Source organism: Gallus gallus, chromosome 4, assembly GCF_016699485.2.
Source record: "Gallus gallus isolate bGalGal1 chromosome 4, bGalGal1.mat.broiler.GRCg7b, whole genome shotgun sequence".
Taxonomy (NCBI): domain Eukaryota; kingdom Metazoa; phylum Chordata; class Aves; order Galliformes; family Phasianidae; genus Gallus; species Gallus gallus.
In genome coordinates this window covers 2,122,793-2,146,309 of record NC_052535.1, presented here as the reverse complement: position 1 = coordinate 2,146,309, position 23,517 = coordinate 2,122,793, and the positions used below count along the sequence as shown (strand labels likewise).

Genomic DNA, 23,517 nt, shown 5'->3' with positions numbered 1-23,517 from the left:
AAAAAAAAACCAGATGGTGGCCAACAAGTGTAAGTATTGACACTGAATTTGGTGTAGCAGCCATTTCATTTTTACTCCAAACAGCTTTTGCTTTGGAATTTTTTATTTGGGTTGAGGTACACTGAGCATAGACCCTATGTCAAAGCTCTTCCAGGTCTGTTCCCAGGCTTCCCTGTTACCTAACCAGTAATCCAGAATCATTACTAGGTGTACAATCGTGGTCAACTGAAGCTACTAAGGGAGGGCAGAAGTTGGCAGCATCAGACACAACAGCAGAGACATTAACTCCTTTCCCCTCTAATCCTCCTGTTCTGGTCTTCTGGTACACAAGTAAAGCAGAAAGACTTCTGTCAAATTGTAGGGGAGAGGAAACAACGTGTTCCCTATGTCTGTGCCCTCCAGAACTGAAGTCTCCTCTACCAAGAGATGCTGCCTAACCTGAGCACGGAGCTAGACTTGTACTGCATGATGCAGCACCCAGAGAGGTATCGCTGCTCTCCAGCAAGCTGGGGTACACAGAACCTTTATCCCACAGAAGTGCTCTTTGCTGCGGGGGGCAAAACAAGAGGCACAGCCTCGTATCTTCATTGGAAGGCAACGTGGGGCCACCCTGCAGCCACAGGTAGGTCCTGTGGAGTTGATTATTCATGTCTTTATTTTTTTTCTGAAGCATCTGTATTTCTTCCTTCAGTCTAAAGCTGCCAGTTCCTCCAGGAGCTGCTCCTTCTCCTGCTGCAGCTCCTGCACTCGCTGCTTGTTCTGCTCCAGCCTGTCCTCCAGCCACTGAAGGAGGGGCCCACTGATGGCAGACATCTGGCTGCAGAGGTTCTTCGTGAACACTGGAAAGAGCAAGAGCACACCATGCCAGTGCAAGCACAAAGTCTATGCTACAACCACCTCAAAGCCAAGGCTGCTACACAGAGCCAACAGAGTTTCCCAGTATCCTGGCTAAGGCAACCACTGAAACCCACAGGAGAGGGTCAGAATCAGCAGCTCCTGACTGGGTTATTTTACAGTCTTTGATATCTTCCTTTAAAATACTGCATTACTTTTTTTGACCTGACTTTATGTAACAGAGAATTCATTTGGTTATACAGAGTCTTTGGCTGAAAATGAACTGCATGGCAATGAAGAAGAGAGAAATTTGTGCTCTTCTGGGTTTTGCTTTGTTTTTTTTACAACTGCTCTTTATACCAAAGGGAGCACTGGAGCTCACAAGGACTGGTATACAGCTGTGGTCTACCCTCCCCTGAAAGCAATGCCAGAACAGCCACTCCAGGCTCTGCTGTTTAGCTCACAGAGCAGCATCCTGCACTCACACAAAGGAGGGATCCTTACCTGAGCCGTTATGAATCTTGGTTACGGAGTCTAGATGGGTGAGGCTAAGAGAAGAAAACTGTGCATTAGTGACAACAGCAGTGAATTGCACATTAGCACCTCCAAGCTGCTGCCACTGCAGGTGCTTTTAATCTCTTCACTTGTAAGGGACCCTGCATATTCACAGCGATACCAGACTTTACTACAGGTAATAATAGAGGTAGAGCATCCAAAACCCTAATGCAGATATTTTTCCTCATTTTTCAGACTTCTCAGTATTGGTGCCCCACTTAAATACAGACACAGTTGCATGCAGACACATCACGGCCGGCTCACACACTTCAGCTCCTTTTCTGTGCAGCAAAGGAGCAGCTCACTGGGCTCATGGGCAAGTACAAGGTCAAGAGCACCTGAACTCCATAACACGAAAGTAATCAACCAACTTTTCTACAAAGGCACATACATGAGGTACTGATGCTTCTCATGTTCTGTATCTCTGCTACGGCTGTGCTCTTGAGGTAGAACATGTCAGCAAAGACAGTCTTAGGGAGGCCTGCAGCCCCAGCATTACCTGTGAATCCTCCTGTAGGCATCTTGTTCTTCTTGGCACAGGATCTTGGGCAGCTCTACGGCTGATTCCAGACACACTTTCCCAATAGTTTCATGGGGAACAACATGAATAGGAATTTCAATCCTTTCATATCTAAAAGGGTATCAGATACAATTAACTGCAAAGCAGCAGAGAGAAAATAAAAAAAAGAAAGCCTTTACCAACCTACAACAGTCTGTTAAACTCGTGGGATCAAACAGGCTTACTTTTGAGAACATGTGCTAGAACTGACAGGCCAAGGGAAGCCTTTTATAGCCACGCTCTTATCTCGAGTTCCAATGATAGAAATGCTAGAGTAACTAAAGCACTAGCACTAACAATACAACGCACAGCACGTGCAAAGTTGGTGCAGACTCAATGCCATGCAAACACAGAGCTCTGAGTTCTAGAGTTGAAAGCAGAAGGGTGAGCCCTTACACAACAGATAACAGCGAAATTCATATGCAAACTGTAGTGCTCTACACCAGATTTTAAGCTGTTATTAAGCTCTAGACAAAGTCAGTCAACCTTCTTCAAGCAGCCTGCATTAACAGAGATAAAGAGAACCAGATCGGGCATCTCTATACAATATCTGCTGCTCCTGCTGAACCCACAAACCACTTATTTGAGACAAATTAGAAAGAAGGGGCTTTGATGAAATCCAAGAACATAATATTCTTTTTTTGTACTCACTCTGAGCTCTTCTGGGCCTGAATGGACTGGAAACAGGTGTAGAGAATCCTGCCTGTCTAAGAGAGACAGCACAAAGTCAGATTTCAAGTACCAAAAACCATCTGGAACTCCAAACTCCTTCAGGAAGAACATGCTTTCAAAGAGCACTTCAGCAGTTTGCAAAGGTGTACACTTTACACTTTGATCGGTATGCTGGAACTGTTTTCAAGCTCTCATAGATCCATTAACTATGAATTAAAAAATCCCAGACCAGGGCGGCTTGGGAAATCTGGGTAAGACAGCACTATCAGCTCATCTCAACCTGTCACAGCCTCATTAGGCTGCAACAGTCTGCTGGGCTGAACAGCTGAAGGGCACCCGAACATTTCAATGCAGGCACGGCCCTTAAGTTACTTACCTTTGTGTTTTTGTCCTCAATGAAACAGGAGAAGATAAGCCCTACAAAGCCCTGGTCCATCATCTGATACATAGCTTGTGTGCGAACATCTACGGACAAAGAAACAAGATAATGAGAACTGCATAGGTCATCTGAAGGTCTGCAAAAAGATTTTCCAGCTTCTGAAGGGTGATCCTGGAATTTGGTAACAGTCCCAAGCTTGATCTTAAAGTACACACTCCAGGGCATGAAGTAAAAATCTTACTCCCATTTTGAGTGTAACTAAATAGCACGTCTTAAATATACAAGGTGAGTTAACAAAACATCAGCACACCCAGATAATCCTCTCCTACCAGAGGGAGTTTGGGAAACCAAACTTTGATAGCTGGGATGTGCAGCTCTTAGAGTCTGGTAAATTAAGTAATTTGTTTACCGAGCTGCAAGCTGTGGTAAAGAACCAAGACTGCTCTTACCTACATGTGATGGCCAGACAGTAATGTGAGGGTGAGAATGATACCAGCCCACAACTCTCATGGGACGTCCTGTCATCTCAGCCAACCTGTGTGTGAGTCAAGGTGCTTCCAAAACCAAATGCAAGAAACGCATTGCACAAAGGCAACAGCAATAACACAGCGGAGCTTAAAAGTCTCACAGCTCAACAAAACCTCAGATCCCTGCAGAGGTGACACAGGACACATGGCAGGAAATGGGCAGACACTTCCTCCAGAGAGGCAGGACACTGCAAATTGGATTTTGCAGTTCCACCCCCACCCTGCCCATCAGAAGTGCGGTTCTGCCTCATTTGGGACTAAAAAGGAGCCAACCCAAACGCTGTACCACGGACGCACGGCCGAGCAGCAGCTCTGGTGTATGATGACCGCCAGCTGGGCCCGGCGGCACATAAAGGGCTCCGGGCGGAGGCGCCGCAGCTGTGCTCGCTGCCGCCAAAGGATATCTCTGCTTCGGTGGACGCGGCCGAGAGCTGCTCGGGAGAGATCTCCACTCGGTCCTTCCTCTTATCTGAGCGGCGCAGGATGATCACGGAGTGGATGTGGACGATTCTGCTGGTGTCGACCTGGTAGAGAGAAAACGACTGTTCCTCTGCGATAGGAACGGCCACCTCAGGAGGAGGGCACCGGGCGGGGCCGTGCGGGGGAGCCGCCCGCTCCAGGAGGCGCTGAGGGTGACGGCGAGAGCCGAGCGCGGTACCTCTCCGATGCAGAGCCCCATGACCTCCTCCTTCTCGGTACTCAGCGCATGGTTCAGACACACCAGGAACGCGTCGGCCTCCAGGTGCACGGCTTGCACCGCCATCTTGCCGCCTCCCGTCTTCCCCGCCGCCGCCGGAAGTAGCCGGGGCCCACCCCCAGAGCGCTCTGAGGACGGACCAATCCTGGAGCAGCTCCCGGCATCCTTCAGCCAATCGGCGCGACCGACGTTCAGCAGCGGGGGCGGAAGGTGCGCCGCGACGGAAGTTCCGTGTGGCGCACGCGAGCGGCGGTCCCGGGGTTCCGCGTGGCGGTCGCCGCCCGCACCGGGGCGGGGCCGGGGCCGGGGGGGGGCGTGGCGCGGCGGCGGCGGCCATTGGGGCCCGCGAGCAGGCGGGGGGCGGCGGCGGGGTCAGGGGGGAGGGCGGGGAAGGCTTCGCCGGGCGCGCACGGCGCGGGCTGTCAGCGGCGCGGGGCTGCAGGTAGGTGACGGGCGGGGGGGCGGTTGCCATGGATACGCGCCGCGCCCCCCTCCCCGCTCCCATCGGCGTCACCGGGCCCCGCTCCCCGCGGTTCTCCCCCCGCCGCGCTCCCGGCCCCCTTTCGTCTCCTTCGGATCCCGCTGAGCCGCGTCCCGGCGGGGTGCGGGGCGGCCCCGGGAGCGGCCTCCGCGGTAGGAGCTCGGAACGCGCGCGGTCCGAAAGCGAACGCAGCGCCTTCGTCACGGGACGCGCTCCTCCCGCACGCCGCTCCGCACTCGGGGCCGTCCCAGCGCCGCGCTGCGGCCTGCGGGGAGCGGGGGGGGGGGGAAGGGGGGGGAACGCGGGCACCCAGCGGGCTCCGGAGCCCCGACCCGCGGCCCGGCACCGCCCGGACTGCTGCGTGGTGCCGAGAGGAGCGGCGGGTGCTGTCAGAGCATGACGGTGCAGTCTGCGGGCTCAGCCGGCCGGGTGCTGCTGGGCGGTTGTTTGTAGGCGCAGGTTGCGAACGGAGCGCTGCGAGGATCGGTTGGTAGCGCTCGTTTGAGGTCTCAGCGAGCTGGCTTTTTTTGTTTGTTTGTTTTTCAGCCCTGCCTTCCCAAGGGCTCTTTTGTTGCTTTCTGATAAAAATCAGCGAGAAAATCGGAATTGGAGGTGTTTTTTTCCCTTCCTGGAGTTGCCCTGTGAACGTCTCAGCGTGTGTCTGTCCGCAGCTCCCCTTCCCCCGCTGTGTTTGGGTCAGGGATATCCCCGTCCTGCTCCAAACCAAGGGCAGTTTTACCTGACCTGCAGCTTTGTTGGCCGTGGCAGCACACCCTGAGCCCACAGCTGTGGAGTTTGGGTCTGATTAAAGGGGCAAAGGCTGAAAAGAACGTCGTGAACTGCTGCCCGTTCCGCTCCGAGTCCTCTGTGGGAGACCTCACTCTGTCTGAGTGCCCATCACTACCACCCCGTGTGTGCACAATGGGCACAGACGTGTTGTGCTGTAGTCCTGCAGCTCAACGAGGCCGAAGCAGGTCCGTGTTGGGATAGGAGAGGTTTCCTGCTGTAGGACGTAGTGCTGTTTGCTTGCTGAGTGCTACTCTTCCACTGCTGAATCAGTGCTGAGCTGACGGCGTCTTCTCGTTCTGTAGAGGTTCCAGCTTCAAACAGGGTACGAAAGCAAAGTTGTTCTGGGGCATGATGGAGCTTTTGGCATTTTACCACAGAGTAGGAGAGTGTCCTGGCCAAATTCCAACCTGGGTAATTACATTCTGCTGACTGAAAATGAGCAGCGGCGATTGCTGCCTTTCACTGCCGGGCGAAGCACACATAGGCTTGAATTTGTGAAGCAACGACGGGTAAAGCAGAACAACTCGGGCTTACAGAAACACCACTGCAACTCTCACAGCTTGTTCCTGAAGGCCTTGTGAGGCTCGTCAGGCTGCTGTTGCATTCCTGCCCATGCCAGCAGCCCAGCTGCTGGGGCACCGCCTGCAGTGGCTGTAAGGCGTTGCAGGACGGCCTTCAGAGCAGCGGTGCTCTTTGCGTCACACCTCCACACTCCCACACATGAAGCGAGGAAGCAAACAGAACAGGAGAAAAAGCAGTAATAAACCAATGTCCCGGTCCTAAATTGCTGTGGCAGCGCTGCTGGGGCTGACCTGTGGTTGGCATTCTGCTTTCAGAAAGGCTGAGCGAGCCTTTGGTTCCGAAAGGTAGAGAACCACAGTGCATGGCGTAGAAGGCAACATGGAGGTGTGTTTCCTGTTCTGTCTGTATAACCGTATTTTTCTCTCCCTGACCTTCCCTGCTTTATTTTGTACCCAGATGTTCTTCCCTCTGTCTGAAACATGCCTTGTAACTCCACACGCTTTCGGAAGATCACTGTGTTTCGCTGGGATAGGAATGTTGCATCTGCTTCATAGCAGGAAGATGTTACGTGTATTGCAGCTTAATTCTGTTCTACTTTAAACCTAGATAAAGAATGAAGACTGTCCGTACCATTTTGATTACCTCTCCTAGGGTTCAAAGAGAGAATCACTTTCCCAGACCTCCACTTGCTAATGGCTCAGCTTGATCTAAGCGGTGTACAGACAAACCTGCTGATAAACCAAAACCCTTTTGGGAAGAGCCACCTCAATGTCCCCAATCCCATTCCTCCCGCTGGTGCCGTTGGCTCTTGGTAAGCACCTGAAGTCTGAACCACATGGAGCGATGGGAGCTGCTCATGAGAAGACCGTGTGAGTGTGGACCACCACGCTGCTGTGCCCACAGGGGATGAGGGGAAGGACCCCGCACCATGACAGCTCCGCGAGTTCCCAGTGTGAGAGTCCAGCACATGGAGTCTCACGCTTTGTCTCCAGATTGATCTCCGTTCTCCTTAAGCTAATTTCACCTGTTGTCACAAGTTTTGCTTTTGGGATTTAGACCGTCGGTAACCACAGAACTCCTGCCTCTGTCACGTCCTCTTTTTTTTTTCTTGGCCACCCCCCCTCCACCCCCCCCATCATTTTACACGAAGACTGTTAGTAGGACTGTTAGCGGAATAAGCAAAGCCAATCTTCACAGGGTTTAACCGTGCACCTATAGCACCTTTTGGCCCAGAATGCCTTACAAACACCGCTCGGCACACGCCTCCCACTGTACAACCTGCCCAGAGACCTCCTTCCACCCGGCCGCCACCTTAACATCCCAGAGCCACTTCTAGGGACGTTTCGGCGCGTAGCATCTCCCACCGTAGGCCGGCCGCCCCCCGAGGTGCCTTTCAGGTCCCGGAGCTCTCCCCACGGATGTCCTGGGAGCGAAGGAGCCCCGCGTGCTGATGCCTCACGCCTGCCGGAGCGCGGAGGAGTGACAGGGGATGGCAGAAGGAGGGCACGCCGGCGCTCCCCCCGTGCGGCTGTGGGTGCGACGCGTAGGTGTGTACTGCGATGAGCACCGCAAAACGTGGCTCGTGGCTGCGGAAGAGGCAAGTGTCCTTTGGGCTTCGCCGGGATTGTAGCTTTGCTGTCGCAGGTGCCCCTCCTGCGTTGCCAGTAACTGCCTCCTCTCTTTGTTGCTTTCCACCAGGAGGAAGGTATGCTGAGGGCTCGGATCCAAAGAGTTCAGGTTCCCCTGGGTGAGGCGCTGCGACCCAGCCAGCTCCCCCCATCCCGGCTGCCTCACATGTGGCAGCTGTCCCAGGGTGAGCAGTACAGGGATAGTAACTCTCGCGTTTGGGAGATAGAGCACCATCTCATGGTAAGGATGGTGGCGACAATAGACCATAGTCATTCCTGTTTGTGAAGTCATTTGAGATCCTTGAGGGACGGCAGAGGACTGTTATTGTATTGAAGTCCAGTAGCTCTCAGCCACAGTAACTGCAGCCGTATTGAACTTTTCCTTGTCGCTTACAGCTCGGTGGTGTTGAAGAACTGCTGCTTAAACTCGTGCCTGGTGATTAATCTGGTACGTGGAGACATTACCCCTGCTTTGTGATGTGCTCTGTTTATTCCCCGTCATTCTTTAATATGAATTTTTGTCTTTCAGGAGCAGTGGCTCTAGGAAGATGTCCTTGTATGTTTTGTACAATAAATGATTCTCTCTCCACTGAAATGCGGCCACCCCTGAGGTGGAAGCGGTTAAACAACACACAGCAACATCACATGAGTTTAGGACAGGCAGTGAAGAGGAGTATCGTGTCCAATTGAAACGTCAGGGGGAGTTCTAGGTAGGCAGAATGTAATTGCCCTAAGTGGAGCTTGGCCAGGATGCTGGAAATAGGCAGTAGAAGCGCTGCGGGGCAGGGGATGGGCAGGAGGCTGAGGGCAGCCCCGACTGCGGGCAGGGCTGAGCCGTGGCCCTGCAGGGACCGAAGTCCCGTGCCGTGTACGGCCACAGCGATGCTTTCCTTCCCAGCTCTCTCACCCCACTGCTGCTCCCCCCACTTTTTGCTTACCTGTTGGTTTCTCGTGAGGTCCCGGTGACGGGTGGGTGCTGCAGCTGCAGAAAGTCAAACTGATGGCCTGACGTCTGCTTTCTGGGGATCTGATAATGGCAGAGCTGGTTCTTCTGGGGGAATCCCAAGAGGATTTCTCCTGCAACAAAAAATTGCCCCTCGTTGTATTTCTGGGGTGAACATAACGACGCTGTTCTGCTGTGTTTCCCAAATTCCTCCTCCAGATGCAGTTGCATGGCTGCGCCAAACTCCGGGATGCACAGAGCTCGCAGAGAGGGCTCACCTTTTAGCACATGCTTTAAAGGCGTAGAACTGTTAAAAAAAGAGCCGTATTCGTGTGAGTCGTTGTTGGAATCTTTGTGCTTCCAAATGGGAAAGGCCGCACTTTGACCAGAGGAAAAGGGAAAGGCCTTCAGGCGTAGCTCTGTAGAACTTCCCTGCGCTCATGACGGCCTCCAGCCAGGCCCAGGGGTCGGTTGGGAGGCAGCTGGCAGGCTGCTCCCCAGGGAAGGAGTGCTGTGAGCATTGTGTGTTCAATGGGAGTGTGGGGAGTCCCATCTGTTGGCAGCAGGCGCGTGCTGACCGCCTGCGGTAGGGAGAGAAGCCGGGAGCTCTTTGCTCAAAGGCACTGTTTTGCCCCCTGCCTTCCCCCAAACCTTATTTCTACAGTAACGTTTTCCTGTCGTTTTAGTTCTCTGAACATGTCCCAGAAGGATCCCTGCCAGAAACAAGCCTGTGAAATACAGAAATGCTTGCAAGGTACCGAGCGTCATTTTGTCTTGTTGGTGTCTTGAGTTTTGGTGGAACTGAGTTCTTTTCACCTCTCCCCGTTCTCCTTTCACCTTGAGGAGGAAGCAAGCAAGCACACGAGCGTGCCCTGACCTCAGAGCCAACAAAATGGCAGCGACTGGCTTTAAAAGGACTCCTTTGTGCTTGATTGTGAGACACCATGAGCACAAAACGCAGCGTTCCTCACAGCTTTCCCAAGCTGAGCATTCTCTGTGCTGTAGTGAGAGGCTGTGTGTAGTCTCGGGACTGAGCTGTAGGTGGGGGGAGCCAGACGCTGTGTCAGCTGTGTTGGAGTGGGAGGTGAGGCTGTGGGTGGGTGGGGTGAGGACGCACGGAGCTCGGAGCTCTGGGCACAGAGATGCCTGCAGGAGCAGCCAGGTGGGCGCCTGGCCTGGGGGTAGCAGATGGACTGAGGGCTTCTTGGAGGCCTTCGCAGCTGCTTTGTGTTAATTGAGCACAATAGTCGTTGGGAAAAGGGAGGTGATGTGATAACGTGCTTCAGGTGCCTGAGCTGGGGAAGGCGGGTTGGTTACTTGCAGAGAAAAATATACTGTATAGTTGCTTCAGATGGGATGAGGGAGAGAAACCGTCCCTGTGTATGCGTGCAGCTCAGACACATTGGGAAGAGTGTTTCCTGACTCACCCAGCAGAGCTCTGTGTGTGTGAGGAGCTTTGCTGGAGGGTGACGGGCTGTGAGCTCAGGGCTGAGGGTAACAGCAGTGCTAGCAGCAGCTGGGCATGTTAGCCAAGATGGAGCAGAGGGATGGCCTTGCTCCCTGCAGCAGGTGTTGCGATTACAGCTGGTATGGTAGCAGCCCCCCATGGCTGGGGAATGGCATGGGAGGAGGAACACTGGGGAGAAGCAGGGAGCAGCACCGTTCGGTCAGGTGGATATCTGCGTTTCCTAGGGTTGTTCATTTGGAAGCTGTGCTCAGCTCAAAGGAAGGGCTCCGATAATCCTCTCCGTGCATCCCCAGCACTTGTAAACGCGCTGCCTGCTTTGCTTTTGGTGTTTGGCCCTCTTCTGGTCCCGTTATGCCAGTGCTGTTTTCACAGAGGCTGTTCCAAGTGTTGTACTCCCGGAGGTTTGTGTACGGATGTGATCTGAGTGGCACAGTGTCACCAAAGAGGCTTTTCCTCTGCTCTGTGCACACCCCACTGCCCCACCACTTCTGTGGCCAACATTTCGGAGTGCTGTTGTTTGTGCTGTGTTACTGCCTGAGGCTCACAGGTGAAGCAGCTGAGTTTACAGCAAAGCAATTTCTCCTGCAAGAATGGATGCAACAGAGGAAGTAAAGCAGAGCCCGAAGTGACCAGTGCACACGGATGGTGTGGAGGATGAGGGCAGGGACGTGCAGCTTCTCAGAGCCATTTTGCAGAGGGTCACTGTTTCAAAAGACATTCCCTCCTTCCTCTGTGAGACTGAATGCCCACTGTAAGCCATAAACCTCATCTGTGTTTTGCCATCCATTGTATGAGTGCCTTTCTGGGAGTGATCCCTGATGGGTAGCAGGGCACAGCTGTAGAAACAGAGCTGCACAGGGATGGTTAGGAGAACCCTTGGAGCACATGTGGTAGGGGCATGATGGCAGGGAGGTGGTAGCTCTCCTTCCCCAGGGCCCGCTGTGCTTTCTGGGCTGCCAGCTTCCTCCTGAACCCCCGGAGCAGCTGAGGCTTTGGGCAGCAGATGGAGCTGAAGGTGTCCTTCCCAAGGCACCAGCTCTGTCAGCCCCGCTTTCCGAGGGCTGAGCAGAAGCCCTGGTGGGGCTGAGCCCCAGCTGTCACATATCAGTCATGATGGGGTGGGCAGCGTCACCCCCAGGACAGGGCTGGCAGCTCGTCCCATCTCACAGTGCCTGAGAACACACTCCTGGCAAGGAAAGGAGAGGTGAAGGCACTGAGATGTGGCTGAGGGCCTCCCCGAGCTGGAGGTGGGAGCTCAGTGCAGAAGGGCTCCCATTGCAGCTTTGGCCATTGGCAGCAGGATGGCTTCCTGTGAGCACTGCTGTGCAGAGCTGCATCCTGCCCACAGCAGGCTGATGGTGGGAGGGCTGCAGCCACAATGCCCACCCCTTCCTCTCCCAGCCCTCCAGGGATGGCAGCTGCACTTGTCCCCGTTTATATCAAGTCCTCTTTGCAAGCTCTTCATTTTGCTGCTGTACACCTTGCAGCGATGAGGCAGCTGGGCTGATCCAGCTGAAAAGCACTGAGGTTAAAAAAGCAGGGAGCAAAGGGGCAGCAGATTGGGAAACCTCATTCCTGCTGTAGCGATGCAATAGATGCAAAACTGGGGAACTGAGAGTGCCCCCATCCATAGCAGCGAGGCTGACAGCATCCTCCCCAGCTGACAGCAAAGGGAGATTGTAGAGCAAGGGAAGTGGTGGAGTGCCATAAGCAGAGCGTGCTTTTCAAGGCAGGGCACCACCCAGCATCCCAGGGCTACACGCCTCCCCTCGGGGAACAAACCCAGCTCTCCTGTGTAGACTTGGTGTCTCCTTCTTATTTTGCAGCGAACAACTACATGGAGTCTAAGTGCGAAGCTGTGCTTCGGGAGATGAGGAAGTGCTGCGCCCGGTACCCCGAGGGCAGATCCATCTGTTGTTCAGGTTTTGAGAAGGAAGAGAGAGAAAAGCGTAAAGCTGCTTCAGAAGGAATTCCCCCACCACCTCAGTAATACAAAGCAGCTCCAGCAGGTGCCAGAGCACGGACTCACCTGCGGAGCTCAGGTGTGTGTTTTTGAGCCTTCTCTAGACTTTCTGGAAAGCCAGAGGGCTCCTAGAACACAGCACCCCGTGCACCAAAAAGCATAACGCAGTACCAAGAGATGGCCTGGTTAACAGACTTTATTTTCTGTACCAAAACTTCATCTACGTTGTCCTTGCATTGCATCCGTGTCTGTGAAAAATCAATCCGATGTGTTTAGAATGCTTACCTTACTCTAACCCATCCTTGCTCTCAAAACGGAGGGCTGGAACCAAGTTACTGTGGCTTCTGGAGGGGGAGGTACAGGAAATGTGCTCTTAAGAGTGAGCTTAAGCGTGACACATGAAAACAAAGTCCATTTTGACACAGCAAAGGCATTGCTGCCGTCGGGCAGCAGTTCCAGGCAACATTCACCTGTCCAGTGGTTCAAGCTCAAGAAGGGGAATCGGGTCTGGGTTTGTTCCCAGGTCTTGCATAGCTCACGGTGGCCACGCGTCACTCTGCCTAAGTGCCTCACTTTCCCACTGGACAGAGTTTAGATGGCTTTCTATTTGAATTGCCTACACGCTGCTATTTGCATGACAATAAAGATGTTACAGGAACATTATTTCAGGGATTGCTACAGGAATAGGATCTTTTTTTTAAAAAAAAAAAAAAAAGAAAGAAAAAGCAATATTTGTTTGGAAATCCTGACTGTTGATATAAAATTTATAAATTTCTGTATAATTGAAGACCTTTAAGCAATATGTTACCAATCCGGCATATCTCGGTGTGCTGGAACCCAGAGGCCTATCACAAAGCCCTGGGCTAGATCCAAGAACCGATTTAGGTGCCACTTCTGAACACACAGTTGTAGGCACCCTCTGTCAGTACAGCACTTCAGACTCACACACAATCCAATCCGTCCGTGTCTGGACCCCAGGGAGAGATGGCTCTTCGGAAACTCTCACCTGTGCAGCAGAATTTCCTGTGACCTGTAGGAAGAGCTCAGTAGTCAGGTTCCTGCATCACCCTTCAGTGCTGCCTCTGTCTCTCCGTCCACTGTAGCAGGAGTCCAGGCACCTCAGTGGGTGCCAAGTCCATTGCAGGGCCCAGGCACCGAAACACCAGACTTCGAACCCACTAGGCTCCTAACTCTGTCATTAGATCTAGCCGCAAAGGACTTTTGTGCTGTGATAATTAACTACGAAATACAGCTTCTATAAACAGACCACTGTAGTCTAGGCACAATAGTTGAGTGTATTGAAGCCTAGAACGGCAAACCATCCGTACTCGCTGCTCTGAAATACCATAACACGAAATAAATGACTGGAACAAACCTCAGTCTCGGTGTGGTTGTTTACTGAGAGCACAGCACAGCTGTAAGCCGGGCAGCTCGGCTACATGTGATATCATCAGGCTGAAATAGAAGCTGCCTGCTATTTCTATAAGTGGGACTCAGGCTCAGATTAATTCAGGGATAGCCCTGCCCTCCCACTCCCACAATGACCACGGTGACAGGATGGGGGTGATGGGGCAGCTGGTATGCTTGGAAAGCGGAGGAAAAGGATGACAACGATGAGAAGGAGCTCAAACGTTTCGCAAGTGGCTCATTTTTCCCTCCTGCCCTATCCGAGTAGGAGCAGTGGGAAGTAAATCACTACTGCACACCAAACAGAGTCGTTCAGGCCTCTGTCGCACCTACTTAAAGGAAACCTTCATCTCCGTGCCCCGCTCTGCTCAGGTGGAACAAACGTGGTCAGCTGTGAGGGTGAGATGAAGACACGTCGGTTCCCCAGGAGACAGCACATCTCACACAGCAATTAAAGCAAAACCGTTTAATAAAATATCACTTCAACAAGCATTTACATACAATATATAAAAAGACTTTAAAAAGCCTAGTGTGTTTTAAACCTTCCCGGAGTGGCACGGATGCCAGAAGTGGCTGACACAAGAATGAAAGGGACGGGTGTGTGTCGGAGGTGTGGGGGGAATACCTCATCTTGGCACCTGCAGTAACAGAAATGCATCCCCAGAGGCTGATGGGGCACCAGGACTCCCAGTGTGGGCACACAGCATCCACCACCACCGGCCACCAGTCTCACACTGACACGGCAGGAAGATCTGCCAGCTCCCAACTGCTCTCTGCCCACCTTCACACCCGACAGAATTGGCCTCAACTACTCTCTTCCCCTTGCAGCGGTTACTGAGATGTTCTGGCTCCCTCTCTGGGCCATTCCTCTCTGCAGCAGCAAATGAGGAACCCATGGAGAAGAATGCAATACAGAATGCAGGCAGGCAGGGCCTGAGCGGAGGCTGGAGGGCAGCCCTAAGGCCTGTTAATGATTTACCTTCATTTTGTCCCTGGAAAAAGGTTTGTGAAGAACAGTGCACACCAGTTGGGTTACTCAACACACCAGGCAGAGGGGAAGCAACACTCCCCCTGCAGGAGCAAGAGATACCCTGCGATACCAATGTATTAATTCACACACATTCAGCTAGGCAAGTTTCCTACAAAAACCTGCTTTTTTTTTTTTTGTTTTTAATCACTCCACTCCCAAGCATGACTTTATTGAGGACCTATTTGCTGCATCACATCACTCCTGCAGCCCCTGATGGCTGAGGAGCCCAGCTGCTCCTCCCTTCTCCCCAGGAGCAGAGATACCGATTTCTGCTCCTTGACCGCCTGCAGTGTGAGAAAAACACCAACCAGATCCAAGTGTTGCCACAGTGACACTTCAATCAGAGGTGAAACAACGCTAATGGCTGTCAGTGCTCATCCCAAAACCTCTGGGAGGCTGAACCCACAGTTCCAGCCCTCTCGGCAGCTCTCTGGGGATGAGTCCCCCTTCTACCCACACCAAGAACCAGCCACGTATGGCAGAATGGCATCACGCAGCACAAGAGGTGGGCTGCAGCCACCAGGAGCACATCCTGGTCACCCACACACGTTGCTGTTCTCCAGCTTGTTCCCTGTGAAGGGTGTGCTGACCCACGTAAAAAACATCCTGGAGAAGAACACCTATTCGTACCTTGCTGAAGGACATCACCCTGAGGTCATTCAAGTCCCCACACTCTGCCAAGTGCTAATGCCAATCCAGCACAGCCACTGCAGAACACCTCCGAGATACATATATTTCATTCTCCTTGTGTGTTAGAGTTCTGCACTGCACACAACTGCCCTGGGACAAAGCTCCCAAGAACAGCTGAGCCCTGCACCAGGCTACAGCTGTCAGAAATACATAAGGGAATTAAGCAAGCAGCTTTTTGGGGGGGGGGGGGGGGGGGGGGGGGAATAGTACATTCAATGAAAGAAGGAACATAACCAGGGCAAAGAGCATGGAAACTGCCTGCTCCCACAGAGGAGGCATACTTTGGTTTCCCCACAGTTTTTATCACTTAGGCCTAAGCACCCTGCTTCTTGTAAGCAGAAAGGTCAGAGATGGTGCTCAAAGCAGTTCTAACCGCATTTCACATCCTCCCCCTTCCATTCCAATGGAGCTGGCACAAAGGATCCTGGACCAGTACAGCGTACCCTAAACAGGGATGTAATTCCTACCTGCAATCCTATCCCATGCAGCTACAGCTTTAAAAGCATCAACTTCAAAGCAGCCAGTCACAGCAGACCTAGAAATACCGGTCTGAGCCCCAAGGTGGCTTACAGTAAGTGGCACAGCAGATATACACGCTGCCTGTGCCAGCCAGCCTGCCACAGGCAGGGCAGCACCCTGGGACCAGCCCACCACAAGAAGAGAGCACCTCAGCACACCTCAGAAGCTGGCAGCTAGTGACTGAGCTAGGTGCTGTATGGAGCAGGAAGCTGGAAGACCTTCAGAACACAACAGGGAGAGGGCCCTGAGTGACACACACTGTGCTCAGTTTCCATCAGCGGCACCAGAGCTGCACTTCCAGTAAGGGCTATAAATAACAGCAGAGGGAAAGCCAAACAGCCACCTATGTGCAGTGCAGTGGCAAGGACAGGCAGAGAACCCCTGCCACACACAAAGCATGAATGTGCTCCTTACCCACCTGCCTTGGGTGCAGCCCACGCTGTCCCCCAGCCCCTCTGCAGCCACACCAGGACAGCCAAGCACATCTGCACTTCACACACCAGCTCTGCACAGGTGGAGGCTCAGGCTTTCCAGTGACCAGGGCAGAAGAAGTGCAAGATAACCAGCAGTGAAGAGCTGACAGCTGTTGTACACACATACTGGCAGACAAACGTACAGGTCCCAGGCACTGGGGAAGAAGCACGTTTAAGAAATTTCTCTGCCACTACACGTTTATGAGGCTGCAACTCATCCAGCAGCTTGGGGCTACGTATATTCAGTGGGGAAAGGAATCGCTATGATGCACTGAAGTCAAAAGCTTTCAGGCCAATACAGCACCCAAACAGTCCAGACAGGTAAAAGTTGGAAATCAAAAGCAGCGTTGTAAGAAAAAAGGGCTGGAACCTGTGAGCATAGGGGCTGAACCCGCTGGAAACTACCACTGACTTCTACATTAGAGGGAACAGGAAGGAGAAGAGGACAGGGGAGGCTGGGCATGATGAGAGAGTCGACTGTAGTTCCTAGGAAGCCATTCCAAGCAGAAATCCTCCAGCAAACCCTCCAGTCAGGATAACATTCTTCTTCAGAAATACTATCACCTAAGCATGGGAGAGAAGAGCCAAGAGTGTACCCCAACAGCAGCAGTCTCTCACCCACCCTCCCCATACTAAGGCATCTCAGGCTGTTCTCTGAGGTGGGTAATGTTTGGAGAGTGGGTAATGCTCAGCCCCAGCAAAGTACCCCCCCAAGCTCCCCACTGTATGCACAGCTCCTGAGCTGTGACACAGCCCCAGCACAGCCCAGACCCTCCAACAGCTGTCACACAGCCAGAACCCACAAACACCCCAAATCAGACACCTGCCACACCACCACAGGCAGCACACTGTGACAATGGCAGAAGGGGCTGCTGATAGCACACATGTGCTGCCCTATGGTACTGTAGAGCCCAGTGCAAGCACGCCACTCTGCTGCCAGATACGCTTAGCTTTCCCTCCCAGATAGAGCAGAAACTTCTTGAGCCTCTCTCCCCACCCCTGCAATCCCAGCACATTTTCTTCCAACCCCAAGGAATTTGCCACAACACATGGTGAGCTTGCATTGTGCCAAGATGCCTCAAATACTGCTTGCCATCTCACTAGTTTTGTTTTTACACAAGCACTCTCCCTTTGCACGTGCATTACAGAAGAACCCAGGAGTCCACCCCATTTCCCGCTGTCCCCCCAGCAGGATACCTGCACACACCCTGGAAGAGTTGCCTCACCTCATCCACTTTGCTTTTCACTTCTGGAGACATTTTGTTACTGCTGCTGTGAAATTTCAGCTGCTGCTTGGCTTTGTTCACATCACGTTCCACGAGCTTCCAGTCAACTTTGATGTATCCTGTATGGTTTGCAATCTAGAATTTCGAGGGGTGGAATGAAAGCCTGGAGTGAAGCTCTGGCAGAACAGAACCCCCTGCCCACCCACCCCTCCCCACACCCTGGACCAGGAGCTCAAGAGAGGATGAGCACACAAGCTTAAACAGCAGCCAAAGCACCACCTCTCTGGTATATTAACTGTCCTGCAACATCTGCCTCCCTCAGTAATCCTCTAGAGGAAGGGCACACTGCAGCTTAGCCCGTTTGAGCCCCTCCTCTAACACAAAGCTGGCACCCCCCTCCCCCTCACAACTGCCATGCCCGCTGCTGGGACGCTCTGCAGCTCTCCTGCTGCTGTGGGTGGACTCTGCTATTAATAGCCAGTTCCTCCCTAAGTATTTTATCTGGTCAGGATGATTCAAGGGTGAAGCTCAGCAGGCTCAGAGCAAGCTTTGGGCTTTCAGCAGAACAAGCAGGACAGGAAGAGTGAGATAGAGCACCTCGGGAGCAAACAACCAAAGATTGCTGAGTGAGCCTCCTGTGGGAGGTCCAAGCTGCATTTCAGGATATCCGAGAGGTTCCTTTCAGTTCCAGAGTTCTTAGAAACCAGAAGGATAGAGAGGGAGTTTCTCTCCTCCTCCTCAGCACGTTACAGAGATCCTCATGTGTTTTAGGCTGACTCCTCAGGTAGCATATCACGGACACAAGCAAATGTTCTAATTAACTTCACAAGCAGCATCTGAGCACAGCTCCAGTTCTAACATGCTGTGGTTACAGTACCTGTGGGGATGGGGCTGCTGTGTGTGCCAAGGAACACGTGCCCACAGCATCCCAAGCTGTGCAGAGCTGCTGGCAGAGTATGGGATGGACCCCACGTGTCTCAGCAAGCAGCCATGAGACACAACCCATCCTCTCCACCAGCACTTTTCAGGAGGCCTGGCCCACCCCTCATACCCACCTGAAGCAGGAAAAAGCCGCCTCCCACCGCCGTTGCTGCCAGCTTCCCAACCTTCTGGAAGATGAACCCAGTACACCTGCAAAGCAATCAGGATCCAGTGAGGAGATGAGGACACCACTCACGTCCCTCAGCACACATCCCACAGACAGTTCTGCCTTTGGTGCTAATTGCTCAGAGACAGCCTGACTAGCAGCACAAGCAGGCCACACGCAAGCAGAGACAAAGAGGATTTGTGCCCAGCCAAATGGGATGCTTTACAACCTTTTACTTCTCACTACGGCACCTCAGGCTTTCACAGTTTTGATTCTTCTCTTCAACCCCAGTGCTCTCCCAAAAGCTAACTGGGAACACATGATTTTGGCAGGGTACTTTTTGCGTTTTTTGACCAGCATCACTTGCAAAGGAACTTCTTCACAGTAAGGGCGATGGAGCACTGGTACAGGTTGCCAAGGGAGGTTGTGGATTCTCCTCTGGGGATATTCAAGATCCACCTGGATGTCTACTGTGCAGCCTGCTGTAGGGGGCCTGCTTTGCAGGGGGGTTGGACTCGATGATCTCTAGAGGTCCCTTCCAGCCCCTACAATTCTGTGATCATCTCCAAAAGGAGACCTGGCAGCACACCTGCTGCTGCTCCACAGAAGAGCACAGAAAGCAGATCACATGGCTACAAGCCTCTTTATTGCCCGAACAACTTTTACTTTTCATTTCTCAAATGAAAAACTGCTGATGCAATGGGTCAAAGCTATACCAGTCTCAAACGTGGTTTTACACTTTCAGCATTGCTGCCAACCACCAGAGCTCCAGCAGGCAGCAGCCCATCGCTCAGTCACGCAGGGCTGAGCATATTGTGTCACCCAAAGCAGCCTTTGCTTTGACCACAGTTTCTCCATCAACACTGCAATACAACACAGCAACCTGCTCTGGCCCATTTCTGAACAGAAACACTTGGCGAAGTTACCCGAATGAAAAATGATCCATCACACACTTTGAAACAGTTATCTCTGTGTCACGTAAAGACAGGGGCAGCAAGATGCTGCGAGCAGAGCCACAAACTCCACCCAGAGCGTCCTGAACCCCAGGCAGGCAGTGCGCCCACAGCACGGACAGCTGCTCCCAGGTGAGGCTTTGGTGCAGACCCCCAGCACACACCCCCCCCTCAGGGAGGACGCTACCCTGCTCTGAGAGCGAGGACTGCCTTTGCCACAGGGAACTGCCACTCACCATCCCGTCACCCCTCCGATCACCAGCTGCGTGGCCACGTTGTACTTCTCGGCGCTCGACCCGGAGCTGGGGGCAAAGACCTTCTTCCACCACGGCCGGCTCTTGGTGTACTCGGCCAGGTCCAGCACGTTGAAGGCGTCCTCCTTCTTTCCTGCGGGCAGGCAAGGAGCTGAACGACGGAGCTGCCAACCCGAGCCTGCCTCCCTGGGCTCGCCCCCCGCCCAGGCCTCACCCCGCCGTTCCCAGGCCCCGGGCCCCTGAGGGAGGGCGGTTCTGGGCCCGGCTTCTCAGCGCGCACGGGCGCAGGCCGCACCGCCCGCCCGAGGCGTTCCTAATGGAAATGGCGGTCCGAACCGGACCGCAGGGACCGCCCAGCCGCCGGGATACGGGACGGAGAGGAGCCGCCCCGGTGGGACGAAGCCCAACACCGCCGCCCACCTCCACCCGACGCTGCCATGGCGCCGCTCCGCTCCGCTCCGCCGCCGGGCCGACCTCACTGCGCATGCGCACGGCCACGCCTCCTTACGACCCCCGTCTCGCTGTAGCCACGCCTCAACGCGTGGCCCCGCCCACGTCGTAGCCACGCCCACACCATAGCCACGCCCACACTGTTGTCCCGCCTCCGTGTAGCCCCGCCCACCCGCAGGTCCCGATCGGTGGGACAGCCGCGTGGATGGCGGACACGTGGCCGTGGCGTGGCAATGAGGGCTCGCAGGTGGTGGTCACGGTGAGCATCGGCTTTCCATAGGGCACAGCCGGCCTGGCTGAGCTCTGAGCATGCGGTGCCGAGGGCTGGGGGTGAGTGGGTGGAAGGGGCAGGTAGCCCCATGCCCCCAGTGACCATGCTCTCATGAACACGCAGACAAGGAGACAGCACTGTGAAGGTTTATTTACTCTCTTGCAAACACAAAGCTCCCGTGCGTGCTCATCGGGGTGCCGAAGCCCCGCGGCACTGCCCAGCATCCCCCCCGTGCTCCCAGCAGCTCCATCCATCCCATGTCCAGGTGCAGCTCCTGTCCATGCAGCGCGGTGGTGGTCCTTTGGTGACCCAGTAATCAGATGTAGCTGTTAGTGAGACTGTCGGACAGATCCTACACTGACTACTGAGCAGCCAAGGGCACCGTGTCTCCGCCGGGGCTTCAGTCCTCGGCTCCAGGCAGGGCAGTGGTGAGCAGAGGGATGGCTGCAGCAATGGGACAGCTGGCTGCCCTCTAGCAGCATTTTATCTTGGAAATCCCACACCAACACTGGTGTCAGGCAGCACTTGGCTCCCCTGCATGTCTGCACTGTGGTCTCTAGCTCTGTGTCCCCCAGGGTCAGGCAGGACTGTCCTCGTGCCTCCCCCTGGTGAACGTCTCAAAGCCCCCACCGCCCCCAGCATTGGTGACATGGCCCCATCCTTCCCCACACACATGCACTGTACCTGGGATGGGCGCTCAGCTTCCTCCCGCGGTGGGGAAGGAGCTGTGCTGCCAGCACTGGGGGTCCCTGTGCTCCAGCTCGGGATGGAGGGTGGCAGTGGCACCTGGGCACCCTGCAGCCACCAAGGCTCCCTGTAAGACACCAGCCTCGCTCAGCCCAAGGAGTGCAAGCCCAAAAGCTGTTCTCTGTCTCAAATGCTTCCTCTCCCTCCCAGTGCCACCGCTGCCTCCCAGCCCACGTGGCTGGGTGACCCAAAGCTCAGCGTGACCTGCACTGGGCATTGAGCATCCAACAGAACCATCTTCCCCCAGCAATCCCCCTCTTGCAGAGCCCCTCCAAAATGCCGGGACCCCCCCTGGCTGCCCCACTGCTGCACCATACCTGGCCATCTCCACCAGACACCGTGGTCCCCTGCTGAAAGCACGTCTCCCTGGCGCACGGGGCCAACGGAAGGCTCCGGGCTGCTACCGCGGTGGCTCAGGGGGACATCCATGTGCCACCACCCTCACGGCCATCGTTCACTGCTGAGGCTGCAATGGAGAGACTGCTTTTAGTACGGCGAGAAGCGACGGCTGAATTCCCCTTCCCCTGGCTGGGACGTCCGCGGTGGTGTCACACAGCTGTGCTGGGACAGCCCCGGCACCGCGGCCGGTCGGGGGCACGCTGCAGTGCACAGAAAGGAAATTTGCAGCCCAGCCCCGTCAGAGCAAGAGCACGGGGATTTTCAGCGGGGTTTCTCTCTCTGCCCCTGCCTCTCATTCTCTCTTCTCGTTTTCTGGAAATGAAACAAACTCAGGCTCTGGCTTTTTGTGTCGCTTTGGTGGGGGTGACGGCCCTTCTCCTTCGCTCCCCTGTGGCTGCAGTGGGGATTTTTGGCTCTGGATGGCTCCATCTCGCACGGCCGCTCCCTCTCCTGCCTTACCCACGGGATGGGATTGGGCACTGGGGACCCTCGTGGTGCTGCGTGCTGCATCCCAGCGATGGGCAGCAGCTCCGGGCTCTGCGGGAGCTCTCTGTGCATCCGTTTCTTCCCTGCAATGACTGAGAGAGGATTTTTCTGGGACAGCTCTGAACCAGCCATCCCCGTGGAGTGACGCTCAATTGCTGTTGTTAAATTTAGCCCTGTCTGTGGCTCGCCAGGAGCTGTGTTGGTGCAGGGATGCCTGAGCTGAGAGCTGAGGGACGGGGAGGAAGGGCAGTGCCGGGCCCTGAGTGCCGCCGTTGTGGGGTGGGGGGGGATGTGTGGATGACTCCAACCACCTCTGGAGGTCCAGGGGTTACTTCAGCCTCCCATTTTAGCATCCGAGATGATGAGCTGGGCACCAAAACCTGCACGGCTCAGTGAACGTAAACCCACCTTCAGGCTGACCCAGCAACAGCATCCTGCAAAGCAATTGCTCTGAGCTTCATTTAATCAACCGGGGTAATTAGGTGACTTAGGAAGGACTGCGTGCCTGGAGGCTGCTCTGCTTCTCCCAGGGCTGAGCTCTTTTAGCAGCATCCCTGCAAAGGCAGCGGCTGTGGGAGCGTCCTCTGGCTGTGGGCCCCCCTAAATGCACATCTCCCCTTAAATGCACATCCCCCCTAAATGCATGTCTCTGCCTAAATGCACATCCCCCTTCAGCTCCACAGGTGCCTTCTGGGAGCACAGCCATCGTGTTCCACCATCTGAGCCATCCAGAGCCGCCTCCAACATGGGAAATGGGAGAGGAGAGCCGCCCCGCTGCCCCACTTACTGCAGGGAGAGGAGGGGGTGGGGGGAACCCGCTTTGGGACCTGTTCCACGTCGGCATCTCTGCTCTGGGGCTGTGCTGAGGGGGCTCAGAGCTGGGTATGTGGGCTCCCACAGCTGTGAGCGGGATGCTCAGTGTGGGGCTGCATCCCTTTTTTGGGGGGGGCTGGGGCAGCAACTGCACCAGGAGGGCCAGGTGTTTCCCCCATAAGCCAGAGCTTTGGTGCTAAAGGAAGGACTTTTGCCTGCGAAGACAGAGGAGGTCGGAATCCCCCACAGCATCCTCTGCTCTGGTTGAGGGACGGGGATCCGCCGTGGTGCGCGGCACCGTGAGTCAGCATGGCGTGGCTCCAGGCAGGCATGACCACTGCGTTGGGTACGTGCCAGCCAGCAGCCAGCAGCCAGCAGCCAGCAGCCAGCAGCCAGCAGCCAGCAGCGTGTGCCTGCGAGCCCACGTGGCCAGGCTGTGCCCTGGGCGCAGAGGAGGAGGGATGGGTGTCACGGCCCTCAGGTCCTTCGTTGTCACTGTGCCCTCTGCCCATGTGAGTGCTGGGAAGGGCACGCACCCCGTGGGCGGCCGCTGCTGCGGAGCTGCTCTGCATTCCCGAGAAGCCACCGTGAGTCACTCACACACACACACACACACACACACACACACACAAACACATAGAGACACACACAAAAAGTCCCAGGAGAGATTAGACACCTCGCACTGCGTTCTGAGT

At 54.6% G+C, this 23,517-nt stretch overlaps 4 protein-coding genes and 1 non-coding gene across 18 annotated transcripts; 2 read left to right on the top strand and 3 right to left on the bottom strand.

Moving 5' to 3' along the window:
* Positions 1-85: 85 nt before the first annotated feature.
* On the bottom strand, positions 86-4,314 carry BRCC3 (BRCA1/BRCA2-containing complex subunit 3). The gene is made up of 8 exons (XM_003641096.6): positions 4,185-4,314; positions 3,931-4,050; positions 3,449-3,536; positions 2,997-3,085; positions 2,600-2,655; positions 1,889-2,020; positions 1,339-1,382; positions 86-839 (listed from the first exon to the last, which is right to left on the bottom strand). Exons 1-8 carry the CDS (start codon positions 4,287-4,289, stop codon positions 688-690), a joined length of 786 nt encoding a protein of 261 aa, XP_003641144.1. The 5' UTR covers positions 4,290-4,314; the 3' UTR covers positions 86-687.
* Positions 4,315-4,600: 286 nt separating this feature from the next.
* MTCP1 (mature T cell proliferation 1) lies at positions 4,601-8,263 on the top strand. 5 transcript variants are annotated; one of them, XM_046940972.1, is made up of 5 exons: positions 4,601-4,665; positions 6,667-7,612; positions 7,714-7,884; positions 8,040-8,091; positions 8,173-8,263. In XM_046940972.1, the coding sequence occupies exons 2-4, from the start codon at positions 7,505-7,507 to the stop codon at positions 8,085-8,087; spliced, it is 327 nt and encodes a 108-aa protein (XP_046796928.1). In that variant the 5' UTR covers positions 4,601-4,665; positions 6,667-7,504; the 3' UTR covers positions 8,088-8,091; positions 8,173-8,263. The 5 variants fall into 5 exon arrangements, with proteins under 5 accessions (XP_046796928.1, XP_040555971.1, XP_040555970.1 ...); XM_040700037.2 differs by having other exon boundaries at positions 6,622-7,612; XM_040700036.2 differs by having other exon boundaries at positions 6,472-7,612.
* CMC4 (C-X9-C motif containing 4) lies at positions 4,601-13,391 on the top strand. 9 transcript variants are annotated; one of them, XM_046940977.1, is made up of 5 exons: positions 7,538-7,612; positions 7,714-7,720; positions 8,040-8,091; positions 9,273-9,340; positions 11,881-13,391. In XM_046940977.1, exons 4-5 carry the CDS (start codon positions 9,283-9,285, stop codon positions 12,042-12,044), a joined length of 222 nt encoding a protein of 73 aa, XP_046796933.1. In that variant the 5' UTR covers positions 7,538-7,612; positions 7,714-7,720; positions 8,040-8,091; positions 9,273-9,282; the 3' UTR covers positions 12,045-13,391. The 9 variants fall into 9 exon arrangements, with proteins under 9 accessions (XP_015133886.1, XP_001233261.2, XP_046796934.1 ...); XM_046940974.1 differs by adding an exon at positions 8,173-8,353 and having other exon boundaries at positions 7,538-7,720; XM_046940973.1 differs by adding an exon at positions 8,173-8,353 and having other exon boundaries at positions 7,538-7,828.
* On the bottom strand, positions 12,196-20,138 carry FUNDC2 (FUN14 domain containing 2). 2 transcript variants are annotated; one of them, XM_040700033.2, is made up of 5 exons: positions 20,077-20,138; positions 19,639-19,789; positions 18,418-18,493; positions 17,363-17,497; positions 12,196-13,047 (listed from the first exon to the last, which is right to left on the bottom strand). In XM_040700033.2, exons 1-5 carry the CDS (start codon positions 20,093-20,095, stop codon positions 12,940-12,942), a joined length of 489 nt encoding a protein of 162 aa, XP_040555967.1. In that variant the 5' UTR covers positions 20,096-20,138; the 3' UTR covers positions 12,196-12,939. The 2 variants fall into 2 exon arrangements, with proteins under 2 accessions (XP_040555967.1, XP_420194.1); XM_420194.8 differs by lacking the exon at positions 12,196-13,047 and adding an exon at positions 13,876-16,700.
* A 518-nt stretch (positions 20,139-20,656) lies between these two features.
* On the bottom strand, positions 20,657-20,767 carry MIR222B (microRNA 222b). The gene has a single exon (NR_105422.1). It is a non-coding gene; the product is annotated as a microRNA 222b (primary transcript).
* Between the last annotated feature and the right edge of the window lie 2,750 nt (positions 20,768-23,517).